The following is a 27,289-nucleotide window of genomic DNA, read 5'->3' on the forward strand; positions in this document are numbered from 1 at the left end:
AATAATTCCGTACGCAAGAGTTTGAAAAGAATAACGTAACCTACGTTTACATTTGCGTCCTACATTCTGCATTACCACGAGTTTGTCTCATTCTTCAGCTTGGTGTAAACCCTGGCGCCGTACGCTGTGTGCGTGCCACGAACCATAGTTTTTATTCATGACAGCCAACAGTTTTTATTATTAAGGAGACTATAGTTCGACTTTTGAAGAGCGGAGCAGGAAAATTTGCACAAAGAAGGCCCAAGTACTCATGACGGGCGCGAGTTGTAGGTTTTCTCGAAATTATCGACTTATCAAACGGTGTCACTTAATGCAACGTTTAGTAACTGCAACAATCCATCTGTTCAAAATAGGCGCTTCGCTCCTGCATGAATGTCTCTTGACTGCGGTAGTCGAAGTCTTCAAGAGTGCCACCGTGTCTCTTGGATATTACGTCGGCTGGTACTACGGCTTGAAGCTTGCGGATGTCGGAACCGAGTAGCTCGATCTGAAAGTAAATTGTACACGGTGTTCAAACGTATTGCGTTATCAGTGTGTCAGTAATGTACGTCATGACGATCGCCTAGATGTCTCAAGGAATGTTTACACATAATCGCCATCATAAGCATTACCATCGTAATCATCATCAGCAGCAGGAGCCTGTCTTATGTCCTCTGCTGAACGAAGGCCTTTCCCAATGATCTCCAACCCAGTCTGCCCCGCGCTAGCTAATTCCATAATTCCATTTTATGCCCACGAATTTCTTAATTTCGTCGCTACACCAAACCCTTTGCCGTTCACGGCCGTGCTTCCCATCTCTTGGTATGGCATTCCGATGTTCTAACTGCCAATCTGTTATCCGTCCCTCTCATGACGTGACATTCCCAGGTACAATTTTCCTTTTAGTAATATCTTCTAAGATATCGGCAATCTCTGTTCGCTCTACAATCCACCCTACTGTCTTCCTATCTCTCAGGGTTATCCCTATCATTTCTCGCCCCATTGCTCGCTGGGTAGTCCATAGTTTCTTTTCTAGTGTCGTTGCTTTTGTCCAGGTTTCTGCCCCATATGTTAAAACTGAAAAAAAAAAAAAACGATGGTTCTACAGTTTCCGGGTTAGCGACAGTCAGGGACGTAGGCAGAATTTTTTTTTCGAAAGGGGGGGGGGGTAGCTCCTTGATCTGAAGTGGGGACTGGTCAGGCAGATGGCGAGTGTGATTTTGGGCTCTGTATGCCATATTAAAATATCTTCAATAGGGGGAGGGGGGCACGGGCCCGGTGTGCCATCCCCTGGCTACGCCACTGGCGGCAGTGGTAAGTTACACCGGTCAATCGTTGACAGTGCCTGGCAAATTAGTTGGTTGCAACTTTGTTGCATTGTCCTGCAGGGTTTTAGGCGAGCCGGGTTCAGGTCTCCCGCGAGTGGACGTCGAGATCTTGTCTCTCGGCGACCATCTCTGGGCAGTGCCTGACAAAATTGGAAAATTTACTCACCCTGCTCAAGAGCTTCTTGTGCAAAAACGGCTTAGCCGCAGCAAACAAAAGGGCGAAGATGGACGGGTTGTTCACGACATATATTTTCTCCGTCCTTAGGGGAAGGCAGTCCTGAAAGTAAGTGCAGGAAGAGTTCAGTAAAACGAACGCAACGGTAAGTGGTATCAGCCGGATGCCTAGAGACAATCGTTATATTTGTACTTCGCTTCAGTGATAACCGTGTCAAAAGTGAGGCCGAGTGACCTTCAGTGTGTGCCTCACCCATTTAGGCGAAGAACAGAACGAAGAAGATTGGTAGACAACCTTGCACGCGCAGGTGAATAGTGACTTAATGTGTATCATGCCGCCAAGCAAAACAAGGCTCCTCACAAACTTTCCTAAAAGTCTTGCAAATAGAATCTTAGCGATTATGAAATTTAACGGTAAAAAATGGTGAGTAGCTAATTATATACACCATTGATGGAGGGTTTCTAATTAATTTCGATCGCTGTGTTCTAGTTTAACTTGCACTCACGTCAAGGTAAGTGAGTCCTTGCGTTACGCCTCACTGGAACGTGATCAGTACTGAGTTAGGGAATTCAACCAGTGACCTTTCGTTCCGCACGAGCATGCCATAGTCGCCGAGCCACCGCAGCAAGTAGAATATCGCCAGGATGGCGAAAAAGCTGGCAGTGCATTTAACTAAATAAATAAATAAAAGGCTATAAAATGGTGAAGAAAATAACCAGAACGACATCTTTGGAAAGTAAGCAACTTTTAAACTCCATGGAACCGTGAAATGGCGACCATTCGTGAGCGCCCGTACCCACGAAGAAATTTCGGTGGCAGTGAAGCTAAAACTATGGAGACAATGTGTTCACATGAACGCTGCTCCTGAGAAAATTTAGTCTGATGAAGAGGTACCATAAACGTCACTATTTCATAACAACAAAATAAGACGATATATCTCACTGAGTGTAAAGTATGACACTTTTTCCACTTGGCTTTTTCAACATTCAACATTCAAGTTCATGTTCAAGAAACCACAACGCCGTCGTTGGGGTGCTCACTTTGAGTGAGACATTCGATGCAGTGAGACGATTGGCACACTAAGAGACTGGAGGCATCGAGAGAATCAGACCAGTTACTCTAAGGATTGACCATTCACCTGGAGTACGTGAAGTATTCGCATAAAGTATCGGGGACTAAGGTGTGCCATGTGATACAAACTGAGCCCTTCCACGTCAAAGACGCTCACGAACCCCCCGATTTGCGTTTCTTCCACGGTCAAGTGGCTCTCCGTGAGAACAATCAGGCACCTCGTGAGATCGGTGAGTGAGCACATGCTGGGCCTCCATGCGCCTGCGAGTGCACAAGCGAACGAGATCACGTTAGTGAGCAGAAATAAGGTATATATATATCACGCTACGAACGACCCTGCTTAATCAACGCGCGCTTCTGGCTACGCTGTGCTTCAGCATGGTTCAACAGTTGCGCTGTGGTTCACCATGCATCACCAATTCGCCCAAATTTTCACGTCACATTGTATGGACGACATAGTGCTATTAGGGGTCATTTAGCGCGCGCATCGCAGCTGCTGGTTTCTTGGATCAATCGCAACCACTAACGGCTCTTACGCCACCCAACCGTTCGAGTGTGATGTTACCGACCATTACTGGCTTATCCGTGCTTAATTCAACACAAAAATCGTCATGTTAAACTCGTTGCGCCGAAATTATTCATGAACCCATAACAACTCGCCCAACTATCAGTGTTACAAAAAGCAGTACTGCTTCTAGCGAATATGAATGTATGTCCACTGCACAACCGTTCAGTGTCTCTGACACTGCGCAGTAATATGTTTTACCTATTCGCAGCAGTCCTACTGATCGTCCCAGATGGTCCCTTTCTTTGGAAACCATCATGAGCTTGTGTTCGGTACAGACAGTCTTGTAAGGAATGTTTGCCGGCGTCAGGTTTCTGAAGTATTCCGGCATATTTCTGCGAGCCTGGAAGTAGTTCCTGATTACTGTGAACGTGGATTCAACGTCACACCTCCTTGAGCGAAGGAACATCAGCAGTACTATCTCGTCTTGAGGTTCCTTCAAGGATGATTCGTCTAGAAGGAAATAAACAGCATGTCGTTACTGGGTTACGATTTCACGCATAAACACCTAATCAGTACTTGCGTAACCGAAAAGTCTGGAATCTGCAGTATTCTATATATGAAGGATAAAGCTTACACCGGACGAAATAAATTATGAGGAATATGAGAAATAGCACCAACTTTTTAAGGGAAGGAATTTGTTGAGTCAACCATTACGTTTATACCTTGATTATCATGCTACTACGAGTACTAAATTGTTCAGTTGTTAAGTAACTGAAGAAACCTGACGTGAGCAAAGTGCGTTATGAAAGTGATGAAAGTTCGATAGAAAAAACGTGCATTTACTTAGCCGGAATAATGATGAAAGGAGCGTTCAGGCCTTTGGGGCCATCAAAAACAAAATTACAACTTAAATTACCGTCTGATTATGAAGGGTCACGTTGTGCGCTCTAGATTTATTTACCCGCTTTGTAATCATTAAGGCACACTTAAATAATCTCAATATGCGTGTATTAATACATAATGCTCCTATCATAAGCTGTCATTGTGGCTGGTATCGAAGCAATAAGCTATAAATTAGCAGTTCCATGTCATGTCACGCTCACTTAGTACGGCGGTACTTCACTATGCCCTCACCTTGATTATGCAACAATAAAACGAAAAGGCTGATGGCTCACACTAGATAATTGGGCACGTCCTCATCAAAGGTTGTCCGGATCATAAGCGTGCGACGGGTTCTCCATAAGAAAGGGCGAAAGTTCATCGCAGAGCTCCCCCCTCCCCCCTTCCTCATGGTCAAGTCCAAAAGTCATGCTTCACGATAAATGAGGAAATGAAAATGAAGCTATGACACGCCGCTCACAATGACCTGCCTTTGGACCCTGGCTTCCCGGGAGTAAAGATGGCAAGTAGACGTTTCTTGGAATGCAACGTAAGGGGCCTTGTGCCGCCATTATCCTCAAAAACCTGCGTGGTCATGACCCCTCTCTTTAAACAATGACGAGACAAGCCCGACTGAGTGAATGTGTGGGGTGGACTGCGCATCCCTTTTAGGTGAATGGGCGCCTCTTCCCTCCCCCCCTCCCCTCGTGCGCACACCTATGTCCTGAACGCTGGTCGAGCTCGAAGTTCAAGCTTTAGAAGCAAGTACACTCACCACGATTGGAACCCTTATGAAGGTATCGCGTAGTCGCGCACACAAGTTGGCATTCAGTGTGTGATCGATTCCATTCCATTGGCCAACATAATTGTCGGTACGTCTTCAAGAAAATTTAGGATGTATTGTCAGCTCCTACACTTTCGGTTACATCAGTCACTGATTTTTCCATCTTGCTGCTTTCATGTATGCGATAAGCTTACAACAATTCGCCGTGTAACGTCATTTGTTTTGTACATTACAGAGACGAATGGGAAACGTGTTTCGGGGCACCTGTGTAGCTTTCCTTTGATCTTGTTCATGGTGCAGAGCTCCTATAGAGACGATGAGCGACGAACAAAACGCAGGGGAGAATGCCAGTCTCGCGTTGTTTTCTTGTCGGACCTCGTTTCTGTGATCACTTGCAGGTCGCCAATATGAATGCGTACCAACATGCTCAGTGTGCAATTTGGATGCAATGTACTTATTTTTGTTTTACTTTATTTATTTCATTACAATAATGCCGGTCTGGGTCGGAGAGCTTAGGCAGGAATGGGTTACAAGTCAGCGCAGAAAATGGATACATTAAACACATACAAGACATTGCAGCAATATAATTACGTGGATTTCAACAAAACATAATTTAGCGAATACGTAAATAGAAATGAAGAAAGGGAAAATAGACAAGCACCCATTTGTAGCACGAAGCCACAAGGAAATCCATACGGATTTCTCAGAAATAAAGCCTCATAGTTGCCGAAAAATTCGTACTGGTCCGGGGTTCGAACCCGGGACCAACGCCTTTCCGGGGCGGTCGCTCTACCAATTGATTGAGCTAAACAGGAAGCTTGCAATTGGCAGCGCGAGGGCGAATTCATCGACAACTCGAAGCAACTGGACACATATTGAAAATCAGTTCTGCGGAATCCCGCAAGGTGAGAACTGATTTTCAATAAATAGAAATGCTGCAATTAAACATCAGGACCAACATTCAATCAAAAATAACGAAGAAAAGATACAACCAACACATACAAATAGATGCAGCAATATATTTAAATAACAATATTAGAACAAGAAGCCTGGTGAGTAAATATATGCATATGGATGCGACAACCAGCATCAAGAGTCATGCACTATCAGAGATATATGCTATGGATTGAAAGGCCTGTAGATAAGGTGATAGCGACGGGCATTCAATGTTTGAGGCCCGTGTGCTTAGATTTAGGTGCACGTTAAAGAACCCCAGGTGGTCGAAATTTCCGGAGCCCTCCACTACGGCGTCTCTCATAATCATATCGTGGTTTTGGGACGTTAAACCCCAGATATTATTATTATTAGCGACGGGCATTCGACTACAGCTGAGGAGAGTGCATTCGAATTGGTTGCAGATCTCGGGAAATAAAGAATGGTGAAGTATGTTGGTGTGACAAGAAAACTGAGTTATCTATTTTAGTATGATAGGGCCGAGTAGGCCGCCGGTGAGCGTCGTTTAGATATGTGTCCTTTCCAATACCTGATTGTCTATGGTAAAGGAGGTAAGAGAGTTTCTTTCGCTCGTGGTATCGCCGAATTTCTAGTTTCTCGAGCTCAGCGTTTTCTAGGAGAGACGTAGAGAGATACCTTTGAGAAGCTTCTGCAAGCGGTCGATGCATTCTCTCCTGGCTTCTGGTGTTTCAGCGACTGAGACACCTTCCACATCAGTAATCTTCGGGAAGTGCGGCGCGTCCGGCATCTCTACTTTCTCACCTTTCACCGTTGTAGGCTGCCTAAACAAATTCAAAAATTGATTGTTTGGGATTAACATATACTTCCCGGAGGGAAAAAAATGTTTTCTGCTTTAGTGTCCATTCATCACATGCGGCTGAACATTTATGGACACTCGCTTATAGCTTCTTCATGTTCTTTAGTAACACGTGTCGGTTTAATGTCGAATATTACGCTTAGGAAACACCAGAGCAAACGAGGCTGAACATTGAATACGAATTCACTGACATTTATAACACGCTTAAGACTACACGAGACGAGGTCCCTATAATTGGTCTGAGCACCGTAGAGAGGCCGATACTGAGGACGACTGATGAACATCTTTCTTCCTCCGTAATACGAAGCTTTAGCATGAAGCCAACTCTGGAATCACCTAGTCAAATACATGTAAAACGCAGAAATACTTTTATGAGCAACGCGTATGGCTTATACGAATATAATTTGTTTATCTTGAGCGGCAGAGGCAAATTTTAGTTAGTGTAGGAATCAAAATTTTAATTTGAGGATTTTAATTTCTTCATAAAAATGGCCCAAAAAGACATATAAGCACTAATTTTACAAATCCGTAACTACACACCGTATTCGAGTACCGCCGTTGTGCAAACAGCAGCTAAAGACGGTACACTTTGCGTCGTATATTATCTAAAAAAAAGCATTTGCAAACGTCCTCTCTTGTTCAATAAATTATTTTACTCATGTAAAAGCTGTGTATAGAATGTTTACATATTGCATATTACTTTACATATTATTCGCGGAGTGGCCGATCGGCTTCGCATATGATATGTAAAGCATCAGGAGTGGTCGAAATTTCCTTTTTACAAACAATTCTAGCCTGAGAGAATTTTTAATAATACCCGCTCAGTTGGACGAACCGATCAACTGAACATTTGCCTGGAGCGAAGCATTCACAATATACAACAACTGAAAGCATGAGTGCATCCAGCAGGATACGTGTGCTTTCATGCAAATAATGAAAATATCACTCGGTGAGGCACAACAGTAAGCATAAATAACCCAGCACATCAATAGACACCAGTGGGAGGGGCAATGTATATACACTCACCAGCCCTGTCTGGTTCTTCCGCACGTCAAACTGGGCCACAGCGTTGGTGGTATTGGAGTTCTACAACACTATATCCGTTCAGCATTCCACAAAACGCGGACGCACGCCCACTGAATGCTCTGTATTTCACTAGCGCTCGCGACTTTCCAGCTTCCACGCACCAGACACACGCATGCGTTGCGCGTGTGCGTCGGTGCTGGACGTTAATCTGTGGCTGATAAAGTGGTCTTCAATAAGAAAGAAAGAAACCAAGCTGATAAAGTGATAGCGCTATGGCATAAGAGACCCGTGATAGTACAGTCAGTATCCCACTCAAGTTACGGCAAGTATCAGTGCACACAGTCTTTGCTTTACGTTTACGCTAGGTCATACGCCGATAGCGCCTCGAGACGTGTGACGTTCGTGAAGAAAATTATCCTCCGCTCAAGAGATGTCGGGAACCTTCCTCTTACCAAAGCAAGCATGTTGCTTTTTGCTGTTATTCTCGCTAGAAACGATACGTCCTGTTACATATTTAGGTGGTGTTATCACTTTCGTTTTCAGTTTGGTGCATAGAGCTCACCGTCATTACAACGACCACGTTATAACGACCATTATGACGTGGGATATCGGGCTTAATGCAATCATTATATCTTTAAAAGTGTCTTCTTAAAAGTCATGATCAAGTAGGTCACGTATAAGCGTTCTTTTTTAAATCCGGATGAGTAAAAAATTGAGGCAAAATCGAAAAAAATTCTGTCAGGAATAGCGGTTGTCCGTCTCCAGAAAAAGGTGGAAAGCACGTGGCTGTTTCACAGAGATTTCGCGACACGTTTTGAAGAAATCAGACGTGTAAAATGTGTAAATGTTTCCTTGCACGTTTCAGTTTGCACCGATGGCGTAAGAGCAGTTGATCACTGAAAACACACGCTGCTGTTGTGTATAGCTTGTACATTTTCCTATAGATATATTAGGCCTCCACAAATACTGATACGAACGAAGGCCGAGATTTTGACGGAAGCTCGCTTGGTCGGGAAAGATCATGAAAGTAACTTGGTACAAGGAGGACACGTGGTATCGGCCTCAAGGCCCACCACTGGAAACGCCGGCGCCACCGTCGGCGTGACGTGCTTGGCAGGATCACGTGGCCTCAGCGGCCGCGTCGGCTGCTTGTGGAGCACTGCCGCGTGCTTTGACAACGAGTTTCAAGTCCCACATGCGCTGCGGTCTGTTCAAATTCGGAAGTTTTCTCTAATTTTCTACTGAATTGAAACCATTGTAATAGAGTGGCTCCCTCCGAAGGCGACGAACATGGGGCTCTACCGCTCGGTGCCGCAGTGCCGGGCTTACGCAACGGAGCCCAGTGTCAGCCTGCACCGGTAACCGCGGGACAAGAGACTGCGTGAAGCATGGGTTGTAAAGCTAAGAACCGGCAAGTAGCCATCGGCTACGAGTCTTGTGTGCAACAAGCACTTCCGCGACGAAGACTTTCGTTCCTGCATCGGGCCTGCGATGTTCGGTGACTGAGTAGCAGACAGCGCGCACTGAGACGATGGCTCGCGCGCGCTTCCCGCCGGCAAATGATGCTTATCTGCCCCAGAATGGAAAAGGCGCTACCTTTTACCACGTGCGATGCCATCTTAGAACCCTCCCGTGCGACTTCTTGATCGTCGGACCCGTGCTCAGCGTCCACAAAATCGGCTGCAGATGCGCAAATCATTGTTTAGATACGTTGAATTAAAAAAACTCACAGGGTCCCTTATGCATTCGCCAAAGATGACTAGAAGGCGAAAGCCATCTTCTTCTTCTTGTCAGTCGATGTATTGATTCTCCCGCTCCCCCCTCCAAAAGCGTTCTGCACCTAACGCGGTTTTGCACGGCCTCCGTGACCGATCATGGAGGCAATGCAAAGCGACCATGATGTGTGAATGCGTCATCATGTGACGTCACGTTACGTGACGTCATAATGACGCTACATATTCCGCCTATCTGTGACGTCAAGGTGACGTCATATGGTGACACCATCACGTGACGAATATTTTTTGCATCACTCGTGTTGACGCCGCCGACGCGGGACGCCGACGGGCAATCTTCCTATTTGATGAGGCATCTAGGGCTTTCGCCTTCATAAGCTGCATAAATTTTGCATTCGTTCATAAGCTACATAAGTTTTGCATTGCTTCTGTGATCGGCCCACCGATTATGGAGGCAATGTTCACAAGCCAAAGGGACCATGTCGTGTGAATACGTCATCATGTGACATCACGTTATGCACGTCATGGTGATGTCATAATGAAGTTACAAATTTAGGAGATCTGTGACGTCGTGATGACGTCATATGGTGACGTCATCACGTGACGATTATTTTTTGCGTCACTCGTCTTGACGCCGCCGACGGTCAACCTTCCCGTTTGAAGAGGCATCTAAGGCTTTCGCCTTCATAAGCTACGCGACGTTTGCTGGTGGACTAGCGTGAGTAAAATGCTGCGGCTGTGTGCTGCATTTATGTTGGCAATAACATTTTTTCAGTCGAGCTTGCGTTCGCTTGACGCAAACACAACGTGCTAAAAAGCCCAAATTTATTTGTGCCACTCTCAAACTCGCGTTGGGCCTCTCCAACCACATGTATTTTCTTGGAGCCTCATTTATTTACGTGGGAAAGATGCCACCCTGTTGGCGTTAGACACGGCACTGCTGCCAAAATTGCTGGGGTACTCGTCAAATATTTACTATCCTGTTTTGCGGCTGCTAGTTGCTGCAATAACTTCTATTTTATTCACCGTTATTTCAAGTTCATGTGGGTCCTAGTTCACAGCCGAAATTTGCAGAACAAGTCCGGCAAACGTTACTGTATTTTCTTTCTTTTCCTTGGCGTTGCATGCTACTACATGCTCGGTCTCGTAAACTGCTTCTCCTTCCACCAGCAATCTCGAAGTGGTGAAGCTCTGGTCTATGAATTTTTTGATGATAGAGAGCGGCAAGTTCACTGGAATGCAAAGGGATCGATAATTAAGGAGCATTTAAAAAAGGCGTCTCATTTGCTCACGTTTTGTGTGAGAACCGAACGAAACGAATGCGCTGAATAAAGAAACAGAAGCAGCGGCATTTTCCCGCTGAGAAGACCGATCAATACGCAGTGCGAGACAACTTGTCAAATGACATTGAAACGTACACGAATTTAGGCCGAAAAAAAAAAAAAACACTGAATCGTCGGGACGGCACGTCACAAAGTTGCCATGCGCACCGAAGCTCTGATCTGCTCTGATAGCGTCCGCGCAACAGTAGCTGTTTGTGTACTCGCAAGTTCTCATATTTTACGGCCTGAAGTTCACAGCACGGTGCCAAAACGCACTCGTAGCAAAAGTGAAACCATCAGTACGAACATACATGCAGACGCTCATATATGCAGAGGCACCGTCAGTCGTCGCGAACCCGTGCGATCACTGGCTTGAGGCTTCTTTCTGTTTTGCACCGTTTGGTTATACAGGCAGTCTACTCTAACGATATATTTCACATAGTTTGCACTCAGCGAGTGACTACCTTTCACGCAAGAGGCCGGCTCAGGGGTCTCCAACGCGGTGACCGCGTGAAGCGGGTGCTCGGTTTTCTGCAAAGAGACAGCGACTTGTGCTTTCAATTCGTCAAAAATTATTATTTTGACAGTAAAGAACACAGTTCCTTTCGAAAGTACTTACAGAAATGCCCTGGAGGGCTTCCACGAGGTGTTTTTGTAGAGTGCCGACAGCAAAACCTATGGGGAGCGCGCCGGCGGTATCCTACCTAGCACGCAATCGAGGCGCGTCCGATAGAGGGCGACTCCGTAACTCCTCGCGGCCAATAGGCGAATACGAAATAAACAAAAAAAACATCTATAAGCTTCCCTTACGGGAGATTTGTTCACAAGCCAATGGTTTGTAAACAAAGCTCCATCAGAAACGCTTCAGAAGAGGAGGAGGAGGAGGAAGAAACTTTATTCAGAAAAAAAAATTAAATGCACGCAGGTTTTTTTTCGGGCCCTCTGTTCAGGGCTCCCTGGCACGAGCAGCTCGCTGAGCCTGGTCAAGCAAAGCTGTTTGGCTCTGCTTGTCCTCGTCCGCAAGCCATGCCTCCCACTGCCTGTGAAACATGTGTGGTTGCTTAGTGATGTGTGGGCTGTCGATGTGTGTGGGCCTCTGTATGCACTCCCATGTTATGTGGCTGAGTGTTGGTGCTTGTGAACACCGCGGACAGGTATCTTTAAATCTTGCGGGATATATTCTACTTAGATGGTATAAATTGGGGAAGCTATTGGTTTGTTTGCGTCTCCAATCCCTGCTTTGTTTTATACCCAAGTATTTATGTGGAAGCCCATATTCCCTTCGTTGTTTCCTTTCTTGGAGAAGGATATCACGCGAATTGGAAAGAGGTTCAACGTCATGGCCTGCCGTCGTTCGGTTGGTGATGCCTCGAGCTATACGGTCTGCCATGACGTTCCCCTCCAAACCTTCGTGAGCAGGACACCATATAACATGATTATTTCCTGTCATGGGTTTATTTAAAAATTTATACGTTATTTTAGCTAGCGTTTCTCGGAGAAACATTCGGCATGCCTAACGCCTTCAAGCAGGCTGTTTGTGTGTGAAAAAACAGCCTGTTCCAGGGCAGTACACATCGCCTTCTGGGTTATGTACAACCACATGGATCCAACAGACACTTAAATATATCTTGCATTTATTTGGTTGTGTCTAACAAGAAACGAGCCCCTCGAAGAATTCGCCTTCTTTCGTTCTTGGTGGAATGTGTTTTAGCCCACTAGGGTGGCTGATTCCTGCTGCGAATGGTCTTGTATTCCCAGCGTTGATGTTTCCTTCAGCGACTGAATCAATGCTCAATGTACATGTTCCACTGAAGGCAAGGAAAACGAATGGATGCGCGCAAACTGTTGACGAGGACACAGAAGACACGGGCGAGAGTAAACTTTCAACTCAGTTGATAGTTTGCGCTCGTCCGTGTCTTCTGCGTCCTTGACAATAGTTTGCGCCCATCCATTATTTTCCTTGCAAGTATGAACCAACCCGTCCGGCAGCAAGTTTTACTGAAGGCGTTTCTAGTTTTTCCTAAGTAATACTTAATGACAAAAGCCCCAGTTGCGAGAAAACATAGAATAAATAAGAATGTACAGCGGCCTCCTTTTTTTTAACCTGAACGCGCGAGCGTCGACCGCAGGGTTAATAAGCGCCGTACAACGCAGCGCAGCGGCGAAATGAACGAGAATACGTGCAGGCGCGCTCTAAGCAGTCCTGCACTGCTGTCGTCTGCTAGGCTTTGCCGGGAACCGGACACCACCCCCGCCTCTTTCGAGCACCGCTATCATCCTGTTTTTTTTTTTTTTTTCTGAACGCTGCCATCCAGTAATAAAGGAATGGTCAAGTGGTCGCGCTTGAGAAGGATGTGAAGTGATTACACATACTATAATACATGCGTATCGGCATTTTTGCAGCGGCACTGCTAAGCTTTTCGTTATGCCGTGCGGAGTCGACAAGAAACTATCATCAGCAGCCAGCGCGTTCTCTGCCTCTTTTCGTTTTCTTCTTCATGTTCTTAGCCAGTCTTTAGGCCTAGTCAAGCCAATCAAACCAAGCTATGCTAAGATCAAGCTAATTAGGCTATGCCATGTCATAATCATGCGAATTAAAACCTATCTACAATAAGTGCAATACAGTTAGAGCCTAACTAATTAAGTCCTACCTCACTAGAATCTGCTAATTAGAGCCACGTTAGTTAAAGCCTTCCTTACTAGGATCATGCAATTACAAACTTCTAATTAAGATCACCTTTCATGTTAGGATCATGGTAATGAAGACATTGCTAATGAGCGAGGCCTAATTGGCATAGTAGTTGTTTAGCACGATCCTAATTAAAATATCTTATTTAGCGAGGTCGTAAACTAATTATTAATACCGACCTAATTAGCATGTTCCTAACTAAGAAGGTTTTAATTATCAGGACTTAATTACTCGGGTTTTAATTAGCGCTCCCTTTGTCAGCAAAGCCGTAATTACAATGTCCTTAAATAGTATAGTCTTAACTACCTTGATCTTATCATAGCTTGGCTTAATCGGCTTGACTATAAGCATGAAGACTGACTAAGAGCACGAAAAGGCAACGAAGAGAGCCAGAGCACACGTTGGCCTCTGATGATGAGAGATTCTGGTCGACTGCACACGGCATAACGAAAAGCTTGACAGCTCCGCTTTGAAAATGCCGATTCGCACGTTGTATAATTAGCGAGTGTGAGCGCAGCCCACCCATCCGAAGCGCGACCACTTGACCATTTCTTTATAATTGATGGCAGCGTTCAGACAAGAAAAAAGTGATGACGATAGCGGTGCTCTAAAGAAGCGGGGCTCGTGTCCGGTTCCCGGAAAAGCTTAGCAGAAGACAGCTGCGCAGGACTGCTTATAGCATGCATGCGCGTACTCTCGTTCATTTCGCCGCTGCGCTCCGTTGTACGGCGCTTATCCACTCGGCGGTCGATGCTCGCGCGTTCAGGTTTTAAAAAATGGGCGGCCGTGTGAGCTATACCAACGTTCTTTATTTATTCTATTAGCATTTCAAGTTTACGCTTGTCACATTTACATTTCTCGATTGTGCGTGAAGTGAAGTGCCCGCTCATTTTTTCTGGCGCTATATGTAAAACCTTGCAACCTCTAGTCACTAATTTATGAGCTAATTGTTCTCTTTCATAATCTCAATAGAGCAAATGAGTAGGTCATAGAAATAAATGTCAGGTTTTGTGCCGATCGTTTCATTTATAAAGCGTCATCTCCAAAGTGGTATGATAGACCCTCCATGCTTTATAAGTCCCAGTCCAAAAAACACCATGCGATCACATGCGTGGCAAACACTCAAATTATTTCTGGTGTTTTACACATGAAAACCAAGATACGCGATTATAGAGCCCGCCGTAATGAAGGACTCGCGGTTAATTTTGACAGCTTGGGTTTTGTAGCGTTAGCTATACTTGCCTAGCCGGAGCCGATTTCACGTGGATCGTCATGAGCCGTGCTGCGCATGCGCGAGGATCAGTGCGGAGCCGGCCTCTCACGCGCTCTCCGTCACCGCCGCGTGCGGCTCGCCGCTGCTGGTGGCGGAGAGCGAGAGGAGTGGCGTCGTAACCGGGCAGACAGACTGGCGCCGGCGCACGTGACTCGACGCTGCTGCTCTGCGCATTCGAGAGGGGTGACGTCGTAGCCATGGCGCGCGCAGCTATTCGCCTTCGCTGTGCAGTCGCCGTCTTACAATGCGCTGGTGCCGCTTGATAGCGCCTCTGACTGGCGTTTGCAGGTGGGTAACGCCATGGAGAAGGAGAGCGCAAATGCTGCTCAACGGCGCAGAAGAGCCGAGAAGCTTATGTCATCGGATCCCGAAGTAGTTGCCTGGCAATTAGCTGTTCAGCGTACGAAGAATGAAGAAGCAACCTGACGTTGAGCAAAAATAAATATGCATGTGCCACATAATACGTATACCGTGTGTGTGTCATTGGAGCAGCGGTAAGCATGACAATCAAGCTAATCCTAGACAACCTGGAAAGCTCAGAACAATCAGCTGAACCTTTGCTAACGCTACGTATATCCTAGCATAGCCGAGCTAAGCCACTGCAAATTTTTTTTTAACATGCAGCTAAGTGAAAATACGCGTGCACTTTTTGTGCCCTCATCTAAATTTGGCCACTATGGCTGGGAATCGACCCCGAGTCCTCGCGTTTACCATCGCAAGACCTTCGCCACTGAGCTACTTTGGCGGGTCTCACATGCCTGTTTTCTTATGATGATGGCACTAACATGATGATGGTGACGACGGTGGTGATAGTCCTTGTCGCAATACACATATGGAATGGCGTTATTCTTACCATCGATTGTCTTTTTCCACCTCTAAAACAAAATGAGCACTCACAGTGAAAAATTACTTTTGTATTCGAAGATCATATTTAACTTACATATAACTAAATTATGTAAATATAACTGAAGCAGCACAGAACCCCTAAGAGCACAGCAAAATAATTCAACAGGCGCGGTCCCACCTTCATGCTGTGCTCACTTTTGCTGGGTTCTGTTCATTGTCTTTCATGCGCCCACTCACCAAGACAAGCACTAAGCAAAAGGCAACGACACAAGACTAAAGCAATAAATACGATGAAGAATTAATTTTCCAATGGTCATCTATTTATGAATAAGTACTGCGTATTTCCAAGGGCTTCAACGTTTACAACGCAAATACAATACAACGTTTACGACGCAAAGACAACACAACTGCGATGTAAAAAACGAAGTATGACTTTATAAATTGAATTATACAAGTATGCATTTTGATGTACTAGCAGTGAGTGCTCTCCTTCCCGTAACCGTAGCGGTTCACTTCCTCGAAGTAGTCACTCTGACTCAGCAGATCCTTCTCCAGCTTGTCGTAGTCGTAGCTCTCCTGCGTTCCTCCCACTTCCTCAGGAATGACGTCGTCAGGAACAACGTCGTGTAGTTTCCCCAAGTCAGCGCCAAACAGCTGAACCTGAAGAAAATGCGTCATAAGTAATTTCGAACTACTCGGCGGTAATGACAATACACGCTTACGTCCCACTAGCGACCGTGCACCTCGTTCTACACTTCGTTTCCTTCTGTCTGAAGATAGATGGTACCCAAAGACGCGACTCAGCGAAGACTTCCTCTGAGTAAGAAACGCTGATCAAAGGCTACGATGTCGTGCAAACTATGGGATTTGGAAGAACGTCGTGGCCGCCAACTTGTAGAAACCACATACCATCCTATGAATTGTTTCTATATCATGCATTCATTCATTCATTTAATCCATACAGCACAATATGTGGTGGTTTCGTGTCTAAAGGCATCTCTACAAGTTTTCTGAGTGGACCCCCGTAGCCCGCATACATGCAACGACTGTTTCAGCTTTCTCGTATAAACAGTATAAAATTGTATAAAAAATAGAAAAATGTTATAAAATGGTAGAAATGCTATAAAAATAGAAAAGAATAGAAACGTGGCAGGCGAGAAACCGCGGGTAATCTACGCACAATGTGCATGCCCGTATGGCCTACAAAACAGAGTCAACAACAGAAGAACAAAACTTTATTTCAAAGGGAAGGGGTAGAAAAAGGGGGACTCGGGAGGTTGTTGGGTGGAGCCCCAAGTCTAGGGCCGCACTGGTTTCCGCCGCCCGCCTAATGTGAATCAGAAGTGCAAGTTTTGCTTATGCGTCCAAGCTGGCGAGTGGTGCCTCCCACCGCTCCAAACTATTTACAATGTTGATACCTAAAAATGCCTTTAAATTCTCTGGCTTTTGGTCACGACAACGGAAATGCAGCTCTATATATAGTATGCATCATAAAGAAGCCGAAACGCACGAGTAGATAACATATATATATAGATGTGTTACCATTATGGTAGCGCCGATAATCAAAATAGCATATCATTAATGCCTTTATTACGGCTATTTGATGCATTGCATGAGTAAAATCGAGAAAGCAAGTATATGTCTCTCTAATTTTAGTTCGTTGCCAAGCTCACCAATGTGAGTAGTTGGAATAGCCAAACACATGCGCGAAGCCTGACGTTGACGTCATTCGCGAATGTACGCTTGGCTCTGCTGCTGTCACGAGTTTGAATGCTATAGCGGGCACAGCAAGAAGCTGATTGCTATTTAACTTTTGTAGACTGATGCTGAGAATGAGACGATTGTTACTAATTTCAGAATGGCTAGCTATGACAGTTCCCTATCACAGCGCGGCGACAAGAAGCATCAAACCTCGCGGTATCAACATGTGCCTTCACAAGCATTTTTTTTTTTTTTGCAGCGCCGTAAATGTTCGGCGTATCATCTTTACTGTGTTTTTCCTAAATTCACGAGTCTTTGTGCGCGTTTCGTCGCGTAAGTGAAGCGACATGTATACGCGTGCACACTGAAGATGTGCGAGAAGCGGCAAGGATACGTACCCTTTGTATCAATTTGGATTTCAGGAAAGTCTTTGCAATGGGGAAAAGGATGTCAAATATCGGTGGGCTGTTCACGACGTAAACTGCCTTCACTCTCAAAGGATAGCAATCCTGAAATTAAGAAAAAAAATTGAGCTCTGACATTGCGCATTTATACCGCGCTACTGATGTATGCGCCCACTTACGTGTAGCTACCGCAGAAAGTAAACGGAGTGCTAGCCGATATGCACCTCCCGGCTCTGGCAGCGTTATCACGAGCTACGCGGCATGCGTGAAAAAAAGCCTGCGGTGCCATTCGATATGCTTCGATATGCTGTTCTTTAGTTACAACTACCATCCTCACTGCAAAATAATTTTATCGTGCAGTTTGGGCCTAAAGCTCACTAATGAAGAAAGGCAGGCGAGCTTCTCTCCATTTCCTGTAGGTGACAGATCTCAGTGCGGCCAATCGAATACGTCGACGCCACCAGCTTTGCTTAGCGCCTCTAACGCCGGTGTTCTTGCCACGCCCACTGTGCCTACACGTCGACCTCTTTTCTAGGTTTTTTTTTAATCTATTCCAATTCGCCTATGCAGTGCGGTTGGGACGCCCTGACACGAGCCAATTACAGCGCAGCGCGAAACCCACTTTAGCAAACAATCACTGACCTCCTTCTGTGGAAACGCTGGGTGTTGTCCATTGTAGAATAATAATCTGAACTCTTTTTTTCTATATATAGGGTGCCCCGGCTAAACCAACTCAGAGATTCAATTATGCCGATGCACTCTATGACGACGCGACTAAATGCATGTTGCTGACTATAGCATGGAGTAAACCCCCCTATTTTTTGTGTTCTGCGTAATTGCTTAATTAGGCACGATCACTCAATGAACTTTTGAAGCAATGAAGCTAGGCAAAAATGGCAATGAGAAGGTTGTATATCAGCTTGCAAAACATCCGATTAGACAGCGTCTAAGTTCGTTTCTATTAAGTATTAGTGTTTGCCCGCTTACCACAGATGCCCGCAAAATAAGAAACAAAAATACCACGTGATGCCCGCTCGCGCGCCTATGCGCGCCGTGATTGCAGTGCTCCCTAACATTCCGCATTTCATAGCATTTGGCTGGGTGTGCTGGTGCTTAAAAGGCGACAGGGCTGCGACGATGGCGGTACAACATGCATTTGGTCGCGGTGTCACAGAGTGCATCGGCGTATTTTTAGATGCGAAGCAGTTTTTGCTCGGGGCTGTGTCCGTGCTTCCATCGGCGACCGTCCGCTCGGGAACCATGTGTGCTGACACGCGCTAGCGCGTTAGGGCCTTTGTAAGGGGCTGGGTAAGATGCTGTGGCCTCTCCCCCTTACACTCTCTCAGCAATGACGTGATGGCGTCGGGGAACGAGATTCTGCAGACGCACGATGAAACCACATGCTCCCGCGTGGCATGTTCCAACAAGAGCTCGGGACGAGTAACGGCAACAGCAACTACAGTGAATTCATGGTGTGCTCCGCTTGCAAGGACGTGTTAACATCGGGCAAGGTGTCCGTGATGAACGGAACATTAAGTCGACCCATGCGCTGCTTCGCATCCCCCCATGGTTCCCTTTAGTGGGAGATGGTGTAATTTTTTAAACTCTGGCTAGAGATAGCTGGGACACCTTATAGAATTTCAAAGCTTTTTACTATCCTCTCCAATTTACCTGAACAACGTGGACCAGCCTATGAACCGTGAACGGTGTGAACTGCGTCAGGTGGTGAAGGCCGAGTCCCTTGTAGTCGAACACGCAGGCGATTCCGTGCTTTTGGACTTCCTCGTCGAGGAGCATCCATTCGGCGAGAACGAGACACGCTTTCGTGAATTCGTCGAGCGTGCAAATGGAGGTGTCCCAGGCTCCTGCGACAACAGTGCTGTATATTGCTATTAGTGTCCTTGAAATTACTGCAACTTTTAAGGCTACTAGGATTTATGCTCGACCTAGGTGTTTAAGGGCGAGTTTTATGTGCGGAGCACTTTAGGGGCCCGCGCTGTCGTGTCCTATGTCATCTCATGTTATCTGGCTGTCATCTGCTGTCGTTTCGTGTCATCTCATGTCGTCGCTTGGCGTCACACTGGCAAAGCCATGTATAGCATCGCCATGTATAGTATGGCAAGGGGGGCGGGAAGGGGAAGTGAGTGTTAGCAGGAGGGGAAGGAGGAGGGCAGAAGGTAAACCATAGCATAGCCACGTATAGTATAGCATAGCCACGTGCGGTATAGCATAGCAAGGTAAGTGAGGGCGAGGAGGAGTGATGTGAGTGTGAGGAGGCGGAAAAGGAGGAAGGGTGGGTAAAGTATAGCATAACTGTGTGGGGTATAGTATGGCGAGCGGGTGGGAAAGCGAAGTGAGAGTGAAGAGGCGTAACCTGAGGGAAATGATGAAAGAGAAAGGAAGAAAGGAAAGGGCGCCACTGCATCACAAATGAAGATTTCATTTCCCACCATTGACACCGACCAGGCTGCACGCTCGGAACGCAAGCAGTGAGCGCAAGCGTCGCTGAAGGACAGACGAATCACTGCACCGCACTTCCCACAGCTTTCACGTTGAGTGTAACTGCCTGATTTTTTTTTCAAGTGCGTTGCACTTAAAGGGCCCGGCTTGTCGTCTATCCACTGTCTCATGCCCCATGGTAACGCTCAAAATCAAGTGGTCAGTACAGGCCTAAAACAAGGCTAGCAATGCTCAAAACCGGGTCAAAATAAACGAACAAGGTCTAAAATAGGATAATTAACATAAATAACTTAGAGGTAACCGTAATAGTTAATAATGCTAAAGACGCTTAGCAAACATGCGGCTGAGACCCGCGTTCTCAAGCGCCGGTGTTACCAACTACTGCGAGAGATCATTCAAAAGCAGAGATTAGCAACAGCGCGGCTGGAATGTCTGGGTGCCCGTGCTACGCACCGCTGATTCACATTAGTGAAGCTACATTTATCGCAGGATTTAGAACAACACCAATCGCTACACAAGAAGGACATTAGCGCTGGATTTGAACTACGTTTAGCGCTGGATGTCATTTTTTTTTTTCATTGCCCTGTCTCACAAAACGCGTTTCTTGCCCTTCTATTTTTCAGAAAGTACTCACACTTCTGTGTTTCCAGAGTTGTCGGAGTATTACTTGCGACCTCTCATAGCAATGACTGGACTGCACGAATTATAGCTTAAGTCGTTTTTTTTTTTTTTATACCAAGCCGCAATGTTCATCTATTGCCTTATTGTACACTGTGGTATCTAAAATTCTGAACTTGAGGTTTTCGTAGCGTGTTGTTTACGTTTGGTTTACTAATACTATTCTCTGTTTTTAATGTCTATTACACTGCTGTTAAAGCGAAAATGTGTCTCGTCCACACGTAACCTTGAACGAAAAGCCTACGTGAGCGAAATGAAGCGAAAACAGTCGAAGTGCACGCGAGCTGCGCGTTCACTGCGTCTTTGCGTCGTCCGAGTGACTAGAGAACTTGCACTTCCTTGCATCTGTGGCCATTGTGGGGTGCACTAAAAAAAATATCCAGTAGCGTTAGGTCTTTGACTCGTTCAGAACAAATACGGCCTATATTTATTAACGAAGAAGATAAAGGACCGCTCCGGCGCAGTCATAATCTACGACGTCACAACCATCAAGTACTAATACTCTGGAACGAGCACCTGACATCGTCAATCGTACTTGGAGATTTTGGGTTACCATGCCTCCTCTGGGGTTGTTCGGGTCCGTATTTAATTCTTAAAAACTTAACTTGGCTGTAAATATCAACGTTTCGTTGATCAGTGTGCACACATTCGGACATAGCTTTTTTGTGCGTGTATATGACTCTGTTGTTACGCGGTTACTGCGGGTTCTATCGACCGGTACGGCCAGTAAGCACTCTGCCTGCTGGCCCAGTATTCACCACTGGTGTTCAATACGAACCATTTAAACTATGGTCACTTAGCTCAAAAGCAAGGAAGAAAAAATAAAGAAAATGCGGAAGACAAGCAAGGAAAGTTTTAACTCTCCTTGCCCCCCCCCCCCTTTATTTTTCTTGCTTATGTCCCCTCTCCCTTTTTCTTCTATATTTCTTTTCGCTGAGTGACGCTAGTTGAAATGGTCGATGTTGAACAGCATGAATTGACACAGCTCAACAACTAGTGTGTACTGATTCACCATGCAGCAATCAATGTTCCCTCCGCTTATCCCATAAATGCTTGAGGACCGTGTACTTAGATTTAGGTGCACGTTAAAGAACCCAGGTTGTTTAAATTTCCGAAGCCTCCACTACGGCGTCCCTCATAATCATATCGTGGTTCTGGGACGTTAAAACCTAACAATTATTATTATTATTATCGTTTATCCCGTGCGATACTGGCGAGTGTCATATCTCTCTTTCCTAGCACTATTAACCTTTTGTGGTTAATAGTGCATGCACCACCACATAACTTTTACAGGCTGCATACCCATCCTTCGCCGGCAATCATTGTTCAATTCAGCTGCATCATACGACGGTGATGATTGACGTACCTGTTTTGACAAGCAAGACAGCTCGTCCCAGCGCGTCTCGTTTCGAAGACACTGCGAGGAGCTTGTTTTCTCGCATTATTTTGTCGTAGAGCATCCCCGATGGTGAAAAGTCGCTGAAGATAGCTGGGTAGTTTTGCCTCGCCCTGAAGTACTTCTGAACAGTTTTGAAGGCTGCCTCGGCGTTGTACTTTCGAGCTCGCAGGAATTTCAGCAGAAAGCGGTCATCCTTGGGGCAATCCAACAACTCTTCGCCTAGAATACGTGCAGAGAGAAAAACAAATATGAAAATCCAGGCAGCTTCCCACTTGTGGTACCAAGCCTGAAGGAAGTGCGGAGCTGAGCAGCCTGTTTTGTTTCTCTTTATTTTTACCTTTCTCTTTCCCTCTGTTTCTCTCTTTTTCTCTCATCTCTCTGTTTTCCTATATCTTTTTGTCTCTGTTTATTTCTATTTCTTTCTTTCTGCCTCTATGTACTTGTTTGTCTTTCTCGCTCTTTCTATCTTTCTCTTTCTTGCACTTCTTTCTCCCTCTCTCTCTATTTCTCGATTCCTTTTTCTTTCTATCTCTTTCTCTCTCTTACTTTCTCTTTCTCTTTTTCTTCCCTTTCTTTCTCTCTATTTCTCTCTTTCAGTTTCTTTCTATGCTATGCTTTACTCTCTCCCCTCCTCATTTCCCTCACATCTCTCCTCCTCACCCCCACCTCCAATTCCCGCCACCTTCCTGTACTATACTATACAAGGCTATGCTATGCTCTATCAGCGTGCCTGGATAACCGAGTGGTTGAGACGCTCGCCTTCGAATCGTGGGTACGTGGGCTCGAATACCGCTACCTCATGAGCAATTTTTTTCGCCAAGGCGTTCTCTTTCTTTATATCTATCCTTCCGTCTCTCTCTTTCTTTCTTTCTTTCTTTCTTTCTTTCTTTCTTTCTTTCTTTCTTTCTTTCTTTCTTTCTTTCTTTCTTTCTTTCTTTCTTTCTTTCTTTCTTTCTTTCTTTCTTTCTTTCTTTCTTTCTCTCTCTCTCTCTCTGTGTACCCGTTTTCTCACCCATCAGAGTTATTCCATCCTGCGCCGGAAATATCTGCGCACGTGTTTTAGAAGCGAAGCAGAAGACGAAGAAGAGAACTGAGAGGAAGAAGGGAGCGTGTGCTTATTCATGATGATGATAGTTTTTGTTCGCACTACCTGGCGCGACGAACAGCTTAAAGAGGTTCGCTCTTAAGAAAACACGACAACCGTTGTTACGCACAATAGAATTTCGAAACAAGCGTTGGGCGTTTTCTGTCCATATATTGCTTTCTCTAATTGAACAATTCAGGTTTCCAGTTTACGTTACGTGATTTGTATATATACGCATAGAATTACGACGTATTCTATCTGAACTGGTACTTAAACATTTTAACTATGAACGAATAGTCACTTAAGTGCAATTAAACTCCACTTATGTTGTCCCTTTCTGTATGTATGCTTTGGTTTCTCTAATTAAACAATTGAGTATTTCATTTTGTTCCTTAAATGATTCGTACGGCGACTGCTCGACCGCGTCTTCTTTTCCAACTTGTACCTAACGACCTCAACAGTGAATTAATGACGAATTATTTGTGATGAAACGGCACTTCCTCATCTGGGTTGCTCGAAGAGACCCGCACTTAATTATGTGCATAAAGCATACCTGCTTGTACGCTTGAGAAACGTGGGATGAATTTTGAGAAGCGAACCTGTTCAGCGAAAAGTAAAAACGGCGCGGCGACTAGTAATAATTAGCCGAGTAAAAGTTATCTTTATGTCGAATGTACGTGCAAGCAAAAGCAATGTGGAGACTCGACTTGGAGAGTTAAGTAGCAATGTACAGTGAGGTACCCCTGAGAAACGTCGCTATTAAACATAGTTAACAACCTCACGCCCCATACTTACACTCTGCATTAGTAGTAGCCCTTAACTATAAGTTTCTATTTTACCTTGTGGCCATAGACTGAATTTCGGTACTACCTACGCAGTGACGTATGTCATACAAGCCGTAACTCGTTAATTTTTATGCTAACGTTTCTCTTTACTAACCTACGTTCCAGAACGTTCGTTATTTATTGTTTTTTAGACGGGACATTCGCCGGCGGAACAGTTCAGGAGTGACACCTCCGCGAAGCAAGCCTCAGCACTAAGTAAACATAAATGTTTACTACTACATAAATGTCTACCTACATGCGTGCACACACGAAACAGGAACACGTACCACAAATAAGTTCCTTTAAATGCTGCAAGGAGCCACTGATCTTCTCAGCTTCATTCATATCTGTGTCTTCCATGCTGATAAATCGCTTGCTTTTGTATCCTGAAACGAACTAAAAGATATGATAATTTAGCACTTTGAGTACTGCAAGCCGGCAAAAGTTAAATAGCTTGTACTGAAGCAGAGGCAATAAATTAACGGCGTCAGGCTTCGACACATTCAGAAGTCATCATTCATCTTTCGAAGAAGGGGGATTACTGTGTTCTTCGAAATAATGATGTCAACATTGGCTACTTATTTGCGATCTTCACTGCAAATGCCTTTTAAACGCTTCTTTTTATATTTTTGTAGTATCTTTGTATGTTCACTTGACTAATCATAGTAACAACAACAAGCATCGTAATAACATACGGCAATACACACACGTCCACCAAATTTAAAACAAGATGAACTTATAGTGCATGTTTAGCGTGGGTCTTGTTTTCTTTTTTCTTGTTTTTCATTTTCTTTTTGTAAAGTTGTACACTGTTTTGTTCGCTAAACGTGTTTCTTCGACAGCCATATATCATTCTGGACTGCGCCGACACATCTGAAGTAGCCGGCTGTGCGCAGGGTCTTGTCATGGTTCATAGAACCTATGTGTCGATATGTGTTGTCTCTGTTCTGTAGAAGCGCTAAAACGTCACACATTAGCCAGACATGCCAAAGTTTCCGAGACGTTTCTGCACCAGTTCTGTCAAAGAATTTAGTGTTTTATTTTCTATACATAGGTCATTTTGCTCTTAGTGGCATTACATATTCTTCGTTCTTATTTACGTATATTTCACAGCGTCATCCGAGTGTCGGTCGAATTGGGGTTTGAGGCTATTTGCCACGCACTCGCGTGTTGCCTGTTGTAGTGCTCACTACAGTACATTGTTAAGATGGAACAATAGTGTTAGGCACGGGACGGTGATAGGACGACAGACATCGGCGTCCTGTCTGTCGTCCTATCACCGTCCCGTGTCTAGCGATGTTTGTTCCCGTCTTATCACGGATACCCCTTTTTTTAAAACTAAAACAGAATAAGAATATTTCGAGTCTCCATCCACAGCCAGGTGGCGGAACAAGTCTACACTGAAGAGCAATGTGGGGCTGCCCGGATCTCTATAACCATACGGAGTAATTTTTTTAGACAAAATAAACCGGTATGCTACATCTATCATGGGCTATTTACAAAATACGTAAACTTGCATGAAGGTATCCGTACCAGCCTTTTTTTCCGTGTCAGTCTTTTCTGTACATGCATGCAGACAATACCGAAAATCAGCACGAAGGTGTTGTAGTTTGAAGATATCTCAAATAAGTATGCACGCACGCTCCTAATCTTGCTTTATAATCATAACTTCACTGCCAAAAATAGTGCGCTTGATCCGACTCACAAATGCAAGCAGCGGTATACATTGAATTTCCCGAGCTAAATGCGCACTATATCGCCTGATATTCCAGAGAATCACCCCCTTTTTCGTGCAACACAAAGTAGTAAAATACAATTTCGTTGGCGCTGGCTGGCTATATACAGCAATTATTTGAAACTTACACGACGACTGTCCGTTACAAGGGGCCCTCGCAGTCTTCTAAATTTGCCCCGTTAGCGATCTCCGGCAGTGAGCCACAAATTGATGTTGCGCGACTTTTAGTGCCATTCCTGATTAGTGCATATGACGACACACATATTGCAGTATTAGCTGTACAAATATGTGGATCTATTGAATCTTATATGCGTGACTGGCGTACACGCTGTAATAACTGTACTTTAATAAGCAGCCAGCTGCGTCTACTAATTGCAGAGAATGAGATTACATTCATTCGCTCCCTGGTTGTCGGCCTCGTTGTTAAACCAGTTTTTCCACGGCTTGCCCCTTTACCGCTGCCACTATCGGTACTCGGCCGTTGGCCTTCTGGCGATAACAGGCAGTTATATTTTGCTTCTCGAGTTCTTCCTGCTTCGGGGTACGCCGCAGTAACATGAAAAAGCTGTCGCTGAACAGGGCCGAGAAACACCCGGTAAGTTGGAGTAAACGTACACGTTTAAAGTTTAACAAGGAAGTGCTGGAGTCGATGAATAGGAATAAACATTGGTTTATGCGCACTTCGACAACATCTAGCCACGCGAATGGCATTGACCTATATAAGCCCCGCATTATATGCCCTTGATATGCCTACAGAAGCAGTATGGTTGCCGTTAAGAAGCCACTTAAATACCATGAACGGAAATATGTCTCGTAATAACTTCTTTTTTCTGGATCTCTGGCTTTCTGACGTTCACAACGAAAACAACCCGGTTCGTGAATAATGATTGATGATGTCGTCGTTTTAGTCTCTGTCACCATGTCGTCGGTTCTTGCGGAAAATTTTCTCCCGTGGCACTTTGTAAGCGTACAAAAACACAACACACTCCATCAAAATGAGATTTGTTTTTCAGCCGTGCGTTCGGGGCAGGCACTAGAGTTATCCGAGTCATCAACTGCTCCGTGAAAAAAAATAGAGAACTCTATACCTCTCCCCGAAGTGTCGAAGCCTGGTCCGGAAGGGTAAATGATGCACTGCAGAGGTGAGCACGAACGAATAGTCACAAATAACACGAAAGTGAGACGGACCTTGCGACCTGCTCTTGTCACCAAATCACTGGCCAGGAAGCAGCATGTTGAGAAGAAGGCTCGTTGTCGCTGTAGCTTTTCCCGGTGTTCGTGCCTCCGAAGTTCCGCTCGAAATCCGTTCGATTGACCTCGTCAACATCAAAATAATTTCGATGGATGATGCGCTTTTTCTAGCCGCTCACCTTCGAAGTCAAAGCCTGTCGTTCCAGACAAAATCACCTTCGATTTCGCTTGCTTGCTTTAGGAGCGCGAGTTCGAACGCTTAATCAAAACATGGCTGCCTAGAACGTGCCCACAACAATAACGCGCACGCGTCCATGCGGCAATCTGTTTTGCCTCGGCACGTCGAGGCGGCGGTGGGTGATTTTCTCCTTTCCCTCTCACGCTCTTCCTGCGCTCGAGCAACAGGAAGGCGCGCGTTCTAACAACAGC

The 27,289-nt window shown here is 45.2% G+C and overlaps 1 protein-coding gene across 1 annotated transcript; it reads right to left on the reverse strand.

Annotated features, from left to right (window-relative positions):
• Positions 1–171: 171 nt before the first annotated feature.
• Positions 172–27,237, reverse strand: LOC119381740 (uncharacterized). Its single transcript, XM_037649506.2, has 12 exons — positions 26,758–27,237; positions 24,222–24,330; positions 21,994–22,245; positions 19,161–19,354; positions 17,484–17,594; positions 15,857–16,044; positions 15,774–15,791; positions 6,315–6,460; positions 3,320–3,571; positions 2,621–2,814; positions 1,474–1,584; positions 172–487 (listed from the first exon to the last, which is right to left on the reverse strand). The coding sequence occupies exons 2-12, from the start codon at positions 24,292–24,294 to the stop codon at positions 320–322; spliced, it is 1,707 nt and encodes a 568-aa protein (XP_037505434.1). The 5' UTR covers positions 24,295–24,330; positions 26,758–27,237; the 3' UTR covers positions 172–319.
• Between the last annotated feature and the right edge of the window lie 52 nt (positions 27,238–27,289).

The sequence above is a fragment of the Rhipicephalus sanguineus genome, chromosome 2 (assembly GCF_013339695.2).
Source record: "Rhipicephalus sanguineus isolate Rsan-2018 chromosome 2, BIME_Rsan_1.4, whole genome shotgun sequence".
In the NCBI taxonomy this organism is placed as follows: Eukaryota; Metazoa; Arthropoda; class Arachnida; order Ixodida; family Ixodidae; genus Rhipicephalus; species Rhipicephalus sanguineus.